A 17,500-nucleotide genomic window follows, 5' to 3' on the forward strand; every position below is an offset into this window, starting at 1 on the left:
GACTCAGGTCACTCTGCGGTCACTAATGTAACATTACGAGAATGTTACTTATGCTTTGGTGTCGAGGGAGTAAAGGAGACTCGAGTGAGTTTGGTGGCTTTATTCTGGTTAGTGCGAGTGTCGACCTAGGCTGGGTCGGCGGGTAGGGCTCGGAGCCCTGCCCTAAACACAAAAGTGACCGCAGAGTGACCCGAGTCGGGCACCGCTTGGGACGAGTACAGGAAAGAACTGGCTGGACACCAGTACTGGTAGTAGTAGTGGCAGTAGTGGTAGTAATGGTAACAGTAGTGGTAGTAGTGATTGTAGTAGCGATGACAACACAGTAACAACAACAACGACGACGACGATGAAAATGACGACAGTGACGAAAATGACGACAGTGACGAAAAAGACAACAACAATAAAGAAAAAGGGCGAGAAGGAGAAAGCGGAGGCGGAGGTGGAGGCGGAGGTGTCTATAAGGTTCGATTGTTACAGCATCATGATTCCCCTTGACACATTCCTCATTACCAAACAGAACAATACAATCAAGAACCATGTACTCAAATCAAATAACACTACTGAATAACATAATTCCATTTACATGAATTTCCTTTTAACTTTGGCACAAGTCTTGCATAAGAAAATACATTACGAACAATTTCAAAGGACGCTAGTGAATGCCACATACCTTAACTCTCCAAGCTTAGAGGGCAAAGGCAAGTTATGCGTGTCATCATCCGTAGCACCTTCAACCGAATAAAATAGTCTAACGACCAAATGATTCACATATGAATGATCTCCACCATCTGAGTGTGTGTATGAGTGTGTGCGTGTACGTACACACACACATGCGAAAGAGAAAGAGAGAGAGAGAGAGAGAGAGAGAGAGAGAGAGAGAGAGAGAGAGAGAGAGAGAGAGAGAGAGAGAGAGAGAGAGAGAGAGAGAGAGAGAGAGATAAGGGTTCCGTGACTGTTTCATTCTCATCGCCATTTATGACGTCATCACAAATATTTTATTTTATTTTATTTATTTCCCATTTGTTGACAGTTCTGTATGACCTCGTTTGGCCCAATATAGCCACGTGCTGGGTCGTGTACGTTCACGGAAGGCCTGGTTTGACCTCGTTTAACCTTGTGTGGCGTCAATGATTTTTTTTTTATAATATTGTTTTATTTATTCATTTATTAATTTTTTTTCCATCTGAAGACCTTGATTACTTTGTACGTCCTTGTACTCTTCGCCTCAGCACCCTCCCTTCTATCCCATCTTCTCAATCTTCCTTGCACTCCTATATTCCCTCTCTTCTGCCGTGCCTCCTACCTTCAACATATTTTTACTTACCTTATCTCACACTAGCCCCATCCTTCTCGCTCACTTTTTCTTTTCTTGTACCATTTTATTTCGTTCTATTTCTTTTTTTACTTTTCGGATTCAGATGTTTTTGTCTTCTTTCTTCTCTGCCATATTTTTCATCTTGTTTAAGGCGAGGGGGAGGGGGAGGAGGAATGGGGATAGAAGAGGGAGGGTTAGAAAGGAGAAGGTGGAGTGGGGAGGAGGAGGTAGATGAGTGGAAGGAGTGGGGAGGAGAAGTAGAGGGCAGGAAGAAGGAGGGGGGGAGTAGGAGTGGGAAGGAGGAGAAGGAGTGCGGAGGAGGAGGAGTGTGGAGGAGGAGTGGGAAGAAGGTGAAGGAGGAGGAAGAAGAAGTAGAGGAGTGGGAAGAGTAGGAGTCGGAAGGAGGAGTGTGGAGGAGTAGGAGTGTGGAGGAGGAGGAGTGTGAAGAAGGAGAAGGAGTGGGGAGGAGGAGGAGGAGGAGTGGGAAGGAGGAGAAGGAGTGGAGGGAAGAGGAGTGGAGAGGAAGAGGTAGAGGAGTGGGGAGAAGGAGGTAAAGGAGTGGGAGGAGGAAGTTGAGAAGGAGTGGAGAGGAGGAAGTTAAAGAGGATTGGGGAGGAGGAAGTTGAGGAGTAGTGGGGAGAAGGAGATCATCTTACCCCATCCACGTCCTCGTGGTTCAATTCATTTCACTCATTTCTTCCTCTTTTTCATATCATTTGTTTCCTCTTGCATCTTACCCTCCATTTCCTCCCTCCATCTCTTCGTCTGCCTCATTGGATTTCCCATCCAGTCGCTCTCTCTCTCCTCTCTCTCTCCCCCTCCTCCCTTTTCCTCCTCCTCCCTTTTCCCCTCTTCCCTTTGTCCCCTTCCTCCTCCTCCCTCCTCCCTTTTCCCCCTCCTCCCTTTTCCCCTCTTCCTTTTCCCCCTTCCTCCCTCCTCCCCTCCTCCCTCTCTCCCCCTCCTCCCTCTCTCCCCCTCCTCCCTCTCTACTCCTCCTCCCTCTTCCCCCCTCCTCCCTCTTCCCCTTCATCCCTGTTCCCTCTCCTCCCTGTTCTCCATCCTTCCTCCTACCCCTCTTCCCTCAATCCCCCTCCTCCCTCCTCCCCTCCTCCCTTTCTCCCTCCTCCCTCTATCCCCTTCCTCTCTCCTCCCATCCTCCTCTCTCTCTCTCTTCCCTCTTCCCTCTTCTCTCTTCCCCTCCTCTTTAGTCCCTCTTCTATCTCTCCCCCCTCTTCCATCTATCCCTTCCTCCCTCTTTCCCCATCCTCCTTCTTCCTCTCCTCTCTCTATCCCATTCCTTCCTCTTCCCCTCCTCCCTCCTCCCTTCTTCTTCCTAATTCAACGATCCGACTTCGAGTCCTGTTCAGTCTTGAAAAAAAAAAAAAAAATCGCTGAACTATGAGCCGGCACTCCAAATCTGATAGGCAAGGATCTTGTGTGTGTGTGTGTGTGTGTGTGTGTGTGTGTGTGTGTGTGTGTGTGTGTGTGTGTGTGTGTGTGTGTGTGTGTGTGTGTGTGTGTGTGTGTGCGCGCGCACATTTACATAGTTGTATTTACTAGTTGTGTTTTGCGGGAAGGGGAGCTACACTCGTGGTGTCCCACCTTTGTATCTTGCAGTCTCTAGTTTGCTCTTAAACTCATGAATGGTTTTGCGCACACTATTTCATTGTCCACTTTGTTCCAAGGGTCCACCACTCTATGTGGAAAACTGTTTTTCTTCAGATCTCTTGTGTAGCTATGTTTTTTTATTTTCTTTTTTGTGTGTGTGTGTGTGTGTGTGTGTGTGTGTGTGTGTGTGTGTGTGTGTGTGTGTGTGTGTGTGTGTGTGTGTGTGTGTGTGTGTGTGTGTGTGTGTGTGTGTGTGTGTGTGTGTGTGTGTGTGTGTGTGTGTGTGTGTGTGTGTGTGTGTGTGTGTGTGTGTGTGTGTGTGTGTGTGTGTGTGTTTTGTGCGTGTGTGTATGTGTGTGTCAGGTCACAGCATTACCCATAGAATGTCCATAAAAGAGCTCTCAGCTCTTGTCCGGGAGGGTAATAGCTGTCGATCACGAGTCCAACAAGTAATCCAAAATCTTGGTGAATCGCACATGTACACACCCTTACCCACACCCACACCCACACCCACACCCACACCCACACCCACATACACACACACACACACACACACACACACACACACACACACACACACACACACACACACACACACACACACACACACACACACACACACACACACACACACACACACACACACACACACACACACACACACACACACACACACACACACACACACACACACACACACACACACACACACACACACACACACACACAAACGTACATGTGAACACACACACGCTTATTCTCTTAGCCCTTCTCTTCTTTTTCTCCTTCATTGTGTATTTCATCTACTTTTCTGTTCTATTCCCTTCCATTAGGTCCTTTTCACACTAGTGGTTTGAACTGCTGCTGTACCACACAGTCAGGAAAAAACCTACGCGGTTATGTGTGAAAGCCTCCATTGACTTATATTGAAACTGAACCGCCGAGATTCAAACCGCTAGTGTGAACAGGGCCTGAGTACTATCTCCTCCCTCCTCCCTCCATCCCTCTATTCCTTCCCACCTCCAACCATTTCCCCCCACTTGTTCTCCTTCATACTCCCTCACCCTCCTTCCAAATCTCCCTTCCTCTCTCTCTTTCATTATCTCCCTTCCCTTCCAGTTTCCCTCCATCCAATTTCCTCCATTTACTCCCTCACACTCTTTTCCCCCCACTTCCTAATGCACACATGTTTTTCTTGGCTATATTATCTTTCTCCTTCTTCCCTCCCTTCCCTCCATTCTTCCATCTCCTCTTCTCCCTATCCAATTCCCTCCACTTGCTTGTCCTTTCCAATCTGCCGCACATAAAGGTCCAAATCTTTTCTTCGCGCACTCCATTGCTTCGTGTTTGGGTCACTGCATCCCTACTCTCTTCCTCCACAAACACTCCCCTTCACCTCCTTCCCTCCCTCCTCCATTTCTTCTTCACTTCCATCTAGCCACTCTTTTCTTCGGCTGGGGGTTGTGGTGACGTACTACAGCACTCATCCCTCCTCCTCCTTCTTCTCCCTCCTCCTCCCTTCTCCCTACTTCTCTCTTCTCCCTCCTCCTCTCTTCTCCCTCCCCTCCTCCCTTCTCTCTCCTCCTCCCTTCTCCCTCCTCCTACCTTATCCATCCTCCTCCCTTCCCCCTCCTCCTCCTCCCTTCCCCCTTCTCCTCCTCCCTTTTCCCTTCCTCCAATCTTCCTCCTCCTCTCTCCTCCCCTTTCCCAGATTTCCCCTTCTCTACCCAACTCCTTTTCTCCCACCATTTCACCATCTACTTCCTTCCCTTCTTTCCTCTTCTCCTTCTGTCTCCAACATCTCCTCCACACCACCTGTCCCTTTCCCTCCCTTCCTCCCTAACTCCCTTCCTCCCTTCCTTCCTCCCTCCCTTCCTCCCTTCCTCCCTTCCTCCCTAACTCCCTTCCTCCCTTCCTTCCTCCCTCCCTTCCTCCCTTCCTCCCTTCCTCCCTTCCTCCCTTCCTCCCTTCCTCCCTTCCTCCCTTCCTCCCTTCCTCCCTTCCTCCCTTCCTCCCTTCTTCCCTTCCTCCCTTCCTCCCTCCCTTTCTCCCTCCCTCCCTAACTCCCTCCACCTGCCCTCCAGAACCTGCTCCTCCCCTCTCCGTTTTCTTGTTCTTTCGTTTCAATAAAATTTCAATCACTCATCTTGCTGTCGTTCTTGTTCTTTCATAGCAAAGAAATAGAATAAATAAAAAATAAATAAATAAATAAAATACATGTGTTAGTGAATTAGTAAATACGTAGGTAAATACGAGATAAACAAATAGATAAATAGATAAAATGAATTGGGAAATAAACAAGCAACCCATTTGAGAGATGTATGAACGAATAGATGAATATATGAAGAAATTAAGAAATTATTAAACATCAGCAAGTTAACAAAAATAATGATAAACTGATGAAACTCCATGTCTCTCTGAACCCTATCTCCAATCTACCACCTTCACCTCCAAACCTCAACTTCAACCCTCAACTCCTATTCTCGACTCCCACCCTCAACTTCCATCCTCAACTCCAACCCTCAACTCCTGCCCTCGACTCCCATCCTCAACTCCAGCCGTCAACTCCATCCCCAGCTCCCACCCTTAACTCCTACTCTCATCTCCAACCCTCACCTCCCACTCTCAACTCTCACTCTCAGTTCCAACCCTCAACTCTCACTCTCATCTCCCATCCCCTTCCCCATCCTCTATCCCCCTTATCCCACCCTATCTTTCACCCATATCTCCCACTCCCATCTCCTATCTCCCACCCCTATCCCCAACCCCTCACCTATCTCCCATCCCCATGCCCATGCCCCACCCTGTCCCTCACCCCCAAACCCCCCTCCATCCCCCCACTCCCACCCACCCACGCAATCCAGGAATGAACCCTAGTTTCTGGACATTCGTTTCATCCCTTTATGAAACCAAAACCGAGTCTTTGGTTCAAATCGGCTGCGAGGCTTTGATAGAACCGTGGTTTGAACTGGTGAAATCGGTTCGAACCGTGTTATCTCACTGACTGGCAATTCTTGGAACGATTCGGCCCATAGCGAGAGAGCCAATAGTCCAGAGAGTGTGTCATTGGGCCAACAGGTCAATTGGGCAATTGACCCAACGCGAAGGCAATGGACTAAACCGGATACCGTTATTCCACGTCAAACTGGAGTCAATTCTTTTAAAAGTTTCAATTTTTTTGTACTGTAGATGTCGCTTTTGCAAACGTAGGGCGACTTTCTGTAAATTCGTTTATTTGTTTTTCTTTTGTTTCCTTATTTTCTTTTTTGTTTTTGTTTGATGTTTTTCAAATGCTGTAGAACAAATAATAGATAAATAAACAAATAGATAAATAAAAATTAATAAATAAATAAACACATGAACAGATATACAAATGAATATAGATACCCGGGTATATAGTAAATAAATTAATAAATAAATACCTAAGTAAATATATAAATTGGATAATAGAATATAGATAAATGTGTAAGTAAATAAATGAATGAATAATGAAATATAGATAGTATAGACAGATAATGGTAAAAAAATATTGACTAAAGTAACCATAAGCTAGAAAAAGTTAGAAAACAACAAGATATGTCATACTTAAAAGAGTAATCTCCCTTAGTGACGCCCAGGCGCTTTGATGTAGTCTAGAGCAAACCCTGAACGGATCGAAAACCGCCTCGATTGTCGCAAGTAATCCTTTGTGAACAAATGTGGCGGATTCGTTACACCTAAGGGGGATTATTATTATTATTTTTTTTTCGAACAGGGAAAGGGAACAGGAGGGACAGGAGAGGAAAGAGGGAAGGCGGATATAGGGAGGAGGGAAAGGGAGGGAAAATGTTGAGAGGAGGGGAGGGGAGATGTGAGGAAGAGAAGGGGAAGCGGGTGTGGGGAGGAGAGGGAGAAGGGGAATGTAGGGAGGAGGGAAGGGGAGAGGATATGTGAGGAGAGGTGAGAAGGGGGATAAGGGGAGGGGAGGGGGATGTGAGGAGGAGAGGGAGAAGGGGGTGTAGGGAGGAGGGGAGGGCGGGGGGCTGAGGATGATAGAGGGTGAGGGGGGATAAAGGGAGAGAAAGGGCAATGTGAGGAAGGCAAGGAAAATGTGTGGAGGGGAAGGGGGAATGTGAGGAGGGTAAAGGGGAATGTGGGGAGGGGAAGGGGAATGTGGTGGAGAGGGAGGAAGGGAGTGAAAATGGGGAAAAGGAACAGAAAAGGGAGGAGAAAAGAAGGGGAAGGGGGATGTAGGAAGGGGGATGTAGGAAAGGGGATGTAAGGAGGAGGGGAGGGCGGGGGGATGTGAAGAGGGGAGGGGAAGGGAGTGTAAGGGGAAGGAAAGGGGAAATGTGAGGCGGGGAAGGGGGAAAGGGAGAATGTGAGGAGGGAAAGGAGGAATGTGAGGAGGGAAAGGAGGAATGTGAGGAGGGAAAGGGGGAGTATGGGGAGGGAAAGGGGGAAAGGGAGAATGTGAGGAGGGAAAGGAGGAATGTAAGGAGGAAAAGGGGAATATGATGAGGGAAAGGGGAATATAAGGAGGGAAAGGGGGAATGTGAGGGTGGAAAGGGGAATGTGAGGAGAGAAAGGGGAATGAGAGGGTGAAAGTGAAGAGGGGAAGGGGGAAACTGAGGGGGGAATGGGAATGTGAGAACATAAGAACATAAGAATGAAGGAGACTGCAAGAGACCATAAGGCCTACACTAGGCAGCTCCGTATCCATCACCACCTGTCATCCCCATCCATAAAATTGTCTAATCGTTTCTTAAAACAACTGATAGTTTTAGCGCTTACTGTATTGTTACTAAGTCTATTCCATTCGTCGACCACCCTATTAGTAAACCAATTCTTGCCTATTTCCTTCTTAAATCTAAATTTGTCCAGTTTATATCCATTACTGCGAGTCCTGCCCTGTTGTTTTAATATGATGACCTTGTTTGCATCACCCTTGTTTGCACCACCCTTTGATCCACTTGAACACCTCTATTAGATCACCCCACACTCTGCGTCTTTCCAGAGAGTGTAAGTTAAGGTGTCTAAGCCTCTCTTCGTAAGGCAAATTTCTGAGTCCATGTATCATTTTGGTCATTCTTCTCTGTACTGATTCTAGTGAATTGATGTCCATTCTGTAGGACTGAGACCAAAACTGTACCGCATAGTCAAGGATGGGTCTGACTATGGCTAGGTAGAGTTTGATAATTACCTTTGCATTTTTATTCGTTACCGTCCTAGCAATGAAACCTAATGCTCTGTTAGCTTTATTCCTGGCGCTAATGCACTGTTTCCTGGTTTTAAGGTCCGGACTCACTAGAATTCCCAAGTCTCTCTCGCACTCAGTTTTCTCTAAAAGCATGTTATCTAAGCTGTATCTATTTTTGTAGTTGTGTAGCCCTACGTTTAACACGCTACACTTAGCGATATTGAAATTCATTTGCCATTTCACCGACCGTGTGAACAATTTGTTAAAATCATCCTGCAGAATCTCTGTGTCGTCTCCTGACCTAATTAGGCGTCCTATTTTAGTATCGCCCACAAACTTACTAACATCACTATTTATTCCATCGTCTAAGTCGTTTATGTACATAATGAACAACAAGGGACCCAAATCCGAGCCCTGGGGGACCCCACTAGTAACATTGCCCCACCTGGATTTTACTCCATTTATGGTGACCCGCTATTTTTCGTTACTAATCAAAGCTCTAATCCATTCTAACATTTTTCCTCCTATGCCATGGGCTTTGATTTTATTTAGTAGTCTCTGGTGTGGCACCTTATCGAACGCTTTGCTAAAGTCAAGGTAAATAACATCGTAATCATCATTGTTGTCTGACGCCTTATATACTTTAGAGTAAAAGGATAGAATATTAGTCCACATGATTTACCCTTGGAAAAACCATGCTGTGTATCGTGAATTAAATTATGTCTTTCGATGTGTTCTAGGAGTCTATTTACTATTACTGATTCAAGCATTTTTCCTATAACCGATGTCAAACTGATTGGCCTGTAGTTGTATATAGACAATCTATCTCCCTTCTTAAAAACAGGAACAACGTTTGCCTGCCTCCAAGCAATAGGCACAAAACCTGTGTCTACCGATTTATTAAATATTTCAGTTAACTGGTCTCAGATTTCAAATTTATACTCCTTAAGCATTCTAGGAAAATTTTCGTCTGGATCCGGGGATTTTGTAGCTTTAAGTCTTTTAATTTGCTTGACTACTTCTTTGCTAATGCTGATATTAGATAAACTATTTTCTTCGTCCCCTCTAAAAATCAGATCGCAGTCAGGTATTCTATCTAACCTCTCATTAGTAAATACCGAGAGAAAATAATTGTTAAACTCCTCACTAATATTTTCCTCCGATTCTATCATGACATTTTCATCGTTTTAAATGGTCCTATTCTTTATTATTTGTTTTATATAGAGATGAAAAAAAAAACGAGGAGGAGAAAGGGGGATGTGAGGAGGGGAAGGAGGTGATAAGGAGAAGGTGGGGAGGAGGAGAGGAAAGGTGGGTAAAGGGAGGGTGGGAAAGGGGAGGATGGACGTAAATGGCGGGGAATTGGAGGGCGAAGTGAGAAGGTGGGGAAGGGAAGAGTGCAGGTGGTAGGTGGAAAAGGAGAAGGTGGAGGGAGAAGGTGGGCAAGGGGAGTGTGGAGGGAGAAGGTGGGGAAGGGGTGTGGAGGGGGAAGGTGGAGGTGGTAGGTGGAGAAGGGGAGGAAGGAGGGGGATGGTGGGCAAGGGGAGGGTGGAGAGGGAAGGTGGGGAAGGGGAGTGTGGAGGGGTAAGTTGGGGAAGGGGAGGGTGGGGAAGGAGAAGTAGACCAATTAATGTTCACAATGCCTGTGATGATGAACAGACCAATAAAAAAAAAAAAAAAAAAAAAAAAATAATAATCTCGCCACAAACTCATAAAAGGCCACTGCACTGTACTGTATAATAAAGACGCCCTCTACATCACAATAAATCCCCCGAGGCGTAATGCGTCCTCCAGATGGCCACCGGAGGGGAGCAGAACAGCGGACATGTGGGGGACCCCCAAGATTTGTTAGGATGAACCGTTTTCTGGGTTGGGGAGGGTGGGAGATTGGGGGAGGGGAGGGGTGGAGGTGGGGAGAGGGAAGGGATGGGAGAGGGGAGGGGATGAGAAGGAGAGGATGGTAAGGAGGGGGTGGGAGAATGGAAGGGGTGGGAGTAGGAAGAGGGTAGGTGGTGGGGAGAGGGTCGGGGGTGGTGGGGATTTTTTTTTTTTTTTTTTTTTTTTTTTTTTTTTTTTATTCGGGAGTGAAGAATCACTCCCACGGGCTTTGAGCCCGTGCGGTGGTGTTTATGTAAGGCACACCTTGTGGAGAGGAGGTGGAATAGTATAGCTAGTCAGAGGGTGATAGGGGGTAGTAGAAAAGAGAAGCTGCGGCTGCTAGAGCGGCGGTGGACGCTCTAGCAGCTGACGGAGCTCATAGGGGCTTTGGAGGCGGCAGAGGCGGCTCACAAGACCTTCAGGGGGAGCCGGTGGTCCTCGTCTGAGGAAAGAGGTGGCGGGGCAATCGCTCAGGTAGTGGTGGAGGTCGGCATTTTCTTCATGGCAGTGGTTGCACCGGCGGTCTTCTATGGTGCTCTGGGGATTAAGTTGCCAGAAGCAACGGTCCTCAAGACGTAACCTGAAAAGCAGCTTTTCTAGCCTTCTGGGAGTGGAGCGGGGGAGGACTAGAGGTTCATAGGCTGTCACCTTGATGTACCAACCCGCTCGTTGGGAGATCTGTGCCTCCTGCCTGTGTTGGAGGTGCCACTTCTTGCGTGCTAATGCCCTGGTTTTAAGTTGGAGCTGACTCTTACTGGAAGGGACCTGGACATCGACACTGGCTCTTTTCCGGGCTGTGGCAGCAGCTGCGTCTGCAAGGTCGTTGCCATGCACACCGACGTGGCTTGGCACCCAGTTGATGATGATATGTCGTCCTTCACGGTGTAATTTGTGCAGGAGTGCAATTATGTTGGTGAGGAGGTGGACATTATCTTCGGGCTCTGCCTGTTGTAAGCAGCTTATCAGGCTCAGAGAGTCAGTGTGGATGACCACGGAGTTGGAGTGGGATACAAGGGCATGTTCTAGGGCCCCCTGCATCGCCACGGCCTCGGCTTGAAGAGATGACGCGGAGTTGCTGACTCTCCTGCCGAAGATGTGTCCATCAGTGACGAAGGCAGCTCCAGCCGTGTTTGGGCTGCGTTGTTCGACGGACCCGTCTGTAAAATACCCTGTATGACCAGGTCGCGTCAGTGCCCGGATGCCGTTATTTGCTAATACACGCGCTTTGTCCAGGTGGCATGCGCCCTTTGTCCCCGGGAGTGTCGTAAATTTAAAGGTCACGGGAGCTGGTGCCCACGGAGGCGGGCATTTGAAGTCCGGGTGGGATTGTTGGATGCCCTTCTCGAGGAGAGGTTGCCGTAATTGGAAGGAATCCAGGAGCTTGGCCGCGTGTGAGAGCCAAGTGTTGGGGCGTTGCAGTGTGTCTGCGCATGCAAGTGAGGGGTAGATGTCGCGACTTAGACCTGTCTCGTCGCGGGGGTGGAGTGCGCGGGCAACAAAGTCCGCCCCGAGCATTCTTAACCTGAGTTGGAGAGGAGGGAGCGAGGCTTCCCGCTGGAGGTTGAGAGGAAGAAGGAAGTGGGGAATGGAGGAAGGGTGGGAAGGAGGGGAGGAGTGAATAGGGAAAGTAGGACGGAGAGTGGACGGGAGAAGGGAAGAGGAAGTGGGAGAAGGAAGGAGAGGGATGGGGAATGAGGAGGGGGAGGGTAGCAAGGAAAGTGATGGGGTGGGAGGAGGTGATGGGGGAAGAAGGAAGACGCTGGAGAAGAAGTGGGTGAGGAGGGATGTGGAGGGATTGGAAAGGAGGAGGATGACAGAATGGGAGGCAAGAAGTTCATGGTAGCCTGAAAAAGGATTAGTCAAAGATGGAGGAGGTGGGAGGGAGAGAGGAGGAAGAAGGAGGGGAGGAGGAGGAGGAGGAGGAGGAGGAGGAGGGAAGGAAGTATTAGGTGGTTGGAGGAAAAGAACAGAGAATAGGACGTTTGAGATGATCACCATTCTTGGAATGGATATTTCATTTCCAATCATTTAAGAATGGCTACATAAATCTGCTCCTTAGGGGTGGTGTTATGGTTCCTAACATATAAACTTGGGCAAAAGAAGGATGGAGAGGGGATTGGGAAAGGGTTGGGATTGAAGGAGTTTGAGAGGGCGAGTGGGAGTAACAGAGGGAATTGGGAGGAGAGGGACTCGGGTTTGGTTCAACTATAAAAGAAAGTTCTAAGATACTACTTTGAGCTGTTTATGAATGACTGAGATCAAAGTAACTTTGGGGAGGACTTCTAGAAGTTTGGGACGGAACCTTGGAAAACTCTTCTTTCCTAACTTTTGTTTTTAGAAATTTGGAAAATGTTTACATTAAGGACGATTTTCAATTTTAGATTTTTTTTTTCTGTCGCTAGGCGAAGGAAGGTGTCTACGTCAGCACACATCCGATTACGTTATAAGGTTGAGCCTACGTAAGGAGGTGCTGATTAGTATGCGGCCGAATTCGTGACATTTGTCCTATTAAGCGCTTGGACTGTGGGTCAGGTAACAACATTCACGGCTGAAAATCGGGGAGGAGTGCGGGATTCGAACCCACAACTAAGCGAATGGCACAAAAGGAGTGCAGCTAGTTGATTTTATTCAGATAAGGCCACATCCCCTCCCTACCCAATCATTCTCGTATCGGCCCTAGCCTACTCTATCAGGTAGCTGGACCGAATACATTCCTAGTTTACTGTTCACATTGATTTGAAATACCTATGAATAATTAACATAATCTCATCTGTGCGCATTATGATAATCGTAAACATGTGATGTGTATCAACGCTAAATGCAGAGTATATAAATGTTGCATAAAAGTTGAAGGCTAATTAGCCGGGGCGTATGTCGTGTTTGTAGTATCAATCACACTGGACGGTGAACGAAAAATTAGTTACCCGTGGATCTCGTTATTCTACACTGTAATCAACACTTGTTTGATGTGTTTAATGTACGAAATGAAATGAAAATATAAAAATGACAACTTCAAGACTTGACGGAAAATGGACATTGGAATCGACATTTGTTTGATGTGAAATGAAACGAAAATACAGAAATTACAACTTCAAGACTTGACGGAAACTGGACATCTACATTGTAATCGACTCTTGCTTGATGTGTTTCTCTATGTATGAGGCGAAATGAGATGAAATAAAATTAATTGAAAATAGAATAAAAAGACTTGTTAGGAACTGGTCATCCTTCATTGCAATCCACAATTGTGTGATGCATTTCTCTAATGCATAAAGTGAAATAAGATTAAATAAGATTAAAAAAGTATGCAAAAGTGATGACCTCAAGAATTGCTTTAAAGTGGTGAAGTACTACCTTTAGAATTTCTTCCCCCTAAGTCACTTAAGTTGACATAACAATACTATATGATTTAGCCCTAGAGGGTGAGGAGCCTACACCAAGAGGCGCTGAGTAGCAGTGCCCGAAGCCATCACCTTGGCCCTATGCGCTTGAATTGTTAGGGCAGGTAACTACAATCACTGCTGGGGATTGGAGAATTCGAATCCACAATTAAGCGCATAGGGCAAAGGTGACTACTTCGGCCGTAGCTACGCGCCTCCTGACGTAAACTCCTCACCTTCAGTCGATTTCTTAAATGATTTTTGCCTTATTCCTTACTGTGACTTTTTTACTTCATGTTTTCGTTTTTCTTCATTTGTTTATTCATCTATTTATCTATTTACCTATTTATTTATCTAGCCATCTATTCATCTATTTATCTATTCATCTATCTATATATCTATATATTCAATCATTTATTTATTTGTATGTTTATTTGTTTTTCAGATGCTGTGGGCGGCAACAGTAGCTGTGGTCTCGGCGGTGGCAGCGATCTTTGTGGGTCTCACGGAGGCTTGTCCGGACGGCTGCCGATGTTCGCTGGACAGGCGGGGTCGTCGAGAGGTCTCCTGCACGGAGGGCGGGATGAAGGATCCCATTCCAGTCCTCGAGATGCCCCAAGACACCGAGGTCCTCCTCATCAGCTCCACCGAGTCCAGACCCAATGGTCTGACCCTTGGGCCTATCTTCAAACGATTCCGTCATTTGGAGGAGATCAACATCGTGGGTTCGGGTGTTCCGGCCTTAGGGGCACACTCCTTCTGGGGTCTTCGGAAGCTCAGGTCTCTAAACCTGACGCAGAATGCTCTGTCCGCCCTCATGGACACGAACTTCAAGGGCGCCGTGTCTCTCAGACACCTTGACCTGAGCCACAACCAGATCGAATCCATCCCTTCAGCCGTCTTCAGGCACGTGGTCCATCTTCGGACTCTCGATCTCTCGGACAACCGGGTCCCCGAACTCGTGCCTAGGATCTTCTTCGGTCTTACAAGACTGGAAAGGCTGAACTTGAGCCACAACCCCTTAGGAGATCTCCAGCCAGAACGTTTCTCCGACGTTCCGAACGTGCACCATCTGAGCTGCGCCAACTGCGGACTTCTCTCCATCAGCTCAACCCTTCTACAGTCTCTCCACCAGTTGCGCAATCTCGACCTTCGGGATAATCGTCTGACTGCCGTGCCTCCCCATCTGTCCCTCCTTCCGACTTTGGAGGTCCTTCGGTTAGATGGTAACCACATTTCTTTCCTGGAACGTGGCATCATGTCTGGGGCGCCTATAACTCATCTGACGTTAGCGCACAATAGGATCATCCGAATCGAGTCCGGGGCATTCTACAACTGTTCTGTTACTCACCTTGACATTTCCTACAACCGCCTTAGCCATATTGAAAAGGGCACTCTTGGGGACGTTCTGAGTCATCTCCATAGTCTGATACTTTCTGGAAACTCCCTCCACGTCGACCAGCTCCTCTCTGTGCTTCCAAATGCTCTCAAGCTTCGTTCCCTTGGAATCGGGGATATGGGACTCACCCGTATCCCTCCGGATCTTCTCCTCCACGCGAGACATCTCCACCAGTTAAACGTTTCCGCTAATTACCTCTCAAACCTCCCTACGCGGATCCTCTACTCAACGCCGCATCTTCAGCTACTGGACCTCTCCATGAACAGCTTTAGAGGACTTCAGGAAGATCTTGTAGTGGCTCTGAAGAGGGCAGCAGAGCTCCTGCAGCTGCGGTTGGAAGGGAACCCGTGGCAATGTGACGCTTGTCACATGACAGCGATGCTCGAGTGGCTCCACTCAGCCCCAGACCAGAGGTCCGGATGCGGGGATCCTCTCGTTTGGTCCTGCCTCACTTGCGTCGGTCCACGGCAGGTCGCAGGAATGCAGATATCCCTCCTGCCCCCGGGGGACCTCCCCGACTGCGGGATGACTACGGTTGCTTGGCCTTCGTGGGAGATTTCCTCTACTAGGAAGGTAACAGAGGAACCTTACTCGACTTCATCCCAGGCAGGCGAACCTCCTCGCCTCCCTAGTGGACCCTTCACCATACACGGCAACGAGGAGGACTCCTGGTCCTTCCGTCGCCTTGTTGAGGATGACCTTCATATCGTCATCACCGCTGCCTGCTCTCTCGTTGCCCTTATCCTCCTCTTGGTCATCATCGGATTCGTCCTCTACAACCGGCACTCGGCCTACTATTACACTCACGAGGATGACCCCGAAAAACGGGAGAAGCTTATGAAGCCTCCTGAAGAGTCGAAGAACAACAACGGAACTTCAAAGAGTCCGTTGAAGTCAAAGGTTGAGCCGAAGATGGATGCGACCATAGCCACCATTGACGAGCTGAAGGATATCAATGGCTCACAGGAGTTGATCGATATCACGGAAAACGGGGACGATGTTGAGGAAGACGGATGAACTTGGTCAGAAATGATGAACTACTTTTGGCGTCAAGAGAAGTCGACCACATTTGGCTCCAAGAGGTGTAGGCCATATTTGGCGCCAAGAGGAGTCTGCTACATTTGGTGCCAAAAGTGGTTGGCACAAAAGTGGTGCCAAAAGTGGTGCCAAATGTGGTTGGCTCAACCACATTTGGCGTCAAGAGGAGTCGACTACATTTGGCGTCAAGAGAAGTCGACAACATTTGTCACCAAGAGGAGTTGACCCTATTTGGCACCAAGAGGAGTTGATCACATTTGACACCAAGAGGAGTCGACCACATTTGGCACCAAGAAGAGTCGACCACATTTGGCGCCAAGAGGAGTCAACTATATTTTGGCACCAAGAGAAGTCGACCACAATTGACACTTAGAAGAATCGACCACATTTAGCACCAAGAGAAGTTTAACCACATTTTTTGGTGGTCAAAAGTGGACAACCCCATTTTGCGGTCGAAAGTGGGCGACCACATCATCGGCTGGAAAAGGACCAGCCATATATTATGGGTCATGTGGCCATAGTCACAAGATCTTTGGCCACGCTGACAATGTTTTCTTTGTATGCAACCTAAATCAGTCCAGAACACGGAGGGGACCAATGTTTGTATGTAAATACTCCTGAACTCCTGTCTACATTAGATAAAAAAAAAAAAAATGAAAAGTGGTATAAGCAGAGGCGTATGGGTGAGAGGTTGCCTTGTTGGACACTGTAGGGTTGACGGAGGAGTGACACATTGCTAAAAGCGGACTTTGGTATTGGAACCTTTCCTTTGTCGAATCCCACCGGTGCGCCAGCGATGAATGGGACACAAAAAGGCCCATCGACATATGATTGACATTTATATCGGCTCTCGCTAAATGACGTGATTGGTCGGCCCATTGTGTCCCGCCGGAACACATTCATGAATGACAAGCAAGGAAAAGAAATGAAACAATATCGATTAAAAAAAATGTAGTGAATGCCATATTGGAGAAAGAATAGCAAGTAAGGCAACGTAAGTACAGTATGCCATGAGAGATAAATATAAATATAAAAAAAGAACTATAACAAGAATTAGATAGGAAAGAATGTTTAGTGACAAGTGTAAACAGGGTAAAAGAAATACCATATATCACGTGTATGATAAAAGAAAGAGTACCTAGTTTCAAAAATCAGGAAATGTGCCATATTCTAGTGTTTCCCCCAAATATATACGAAATACCAGGTATTACCAGATGATGAAAAAATATATAAACCCACATGAAACCTATTATTTCTAGTAATAAAACCGGTTATCTTTAGTGATTTTGGGCATAGTCTAAAACCACTTCTATGAACGGCCCTCCACTTTCACCCTAAAAAGCCTAAGAAGAAGAGCCTACGCCAAGAAGCGCTAAGTAGCTGCTACCAAAACAGTCACCTTTTCCCTATAATGCGCTTTAAGGACTGTTGGGGCAGATAACAATCACTGCTGGAAATAGGGGAGGACTGCAGGATTCGAACCCAGAACTAAGTAAATGCGAAACCGGCACGCTTACGATGACGCCACTAGCGTACTGTATAAAATACTAGCATGCATTATTACTCTAGAAGTCAACAAGAGGCTATAGACATGACAGAGTATTCTTAGGTCTCAAAGGTCCCAAGACTGGGAGAATATACATGGGAATATATATATGCCCTGACACTCCCCCCCCCCTTGGGAGGGACAGCAAGTTTTGTCC

General features: G+C 47.3%; 1 protein-coding gene across 1 annotated transcript in view; it reads left to right on the forward strand.

The window, feature by feature from the left end:
* LOC143029194 (uncharacterized) overlaps nt 1–17,500 on the forward strand; it is a 379,213-nt gene that overhangs the window by 361,682 nt on the left and 31 nt on the right. Inside the window, exon 2 of the mRNA XM_076191747.1 lies at nt 13,806–17,500. This exon is cut by the window's right edge and continues 31 nt beyond it. Coding sequence (XP_076047862.1) covers nt 13,806–15,776 — 1,971 coding nt within the window. The 3' untranslated portion in view covers nt 15,777–17,500. The remainder of the gene's footprint in view (nt 1–13,805) is intronic.

The sequence above is a fragment of the Oratosquilla oratoria genome, chromosome 10 (genome assembly GCF_046742065.1).
Source record: "Oratosquilla oratoria isolate Oo_2021 chromosome 10, ASM4674206v1, whole genome shotgun sequence".
Lineage (NCBI taxonomy): Eukaryota > Metazoa > Arthropoda > Malacostraca > Stomatopoda > Squillidae > Oratosquilla > Oratosquilla oratoria.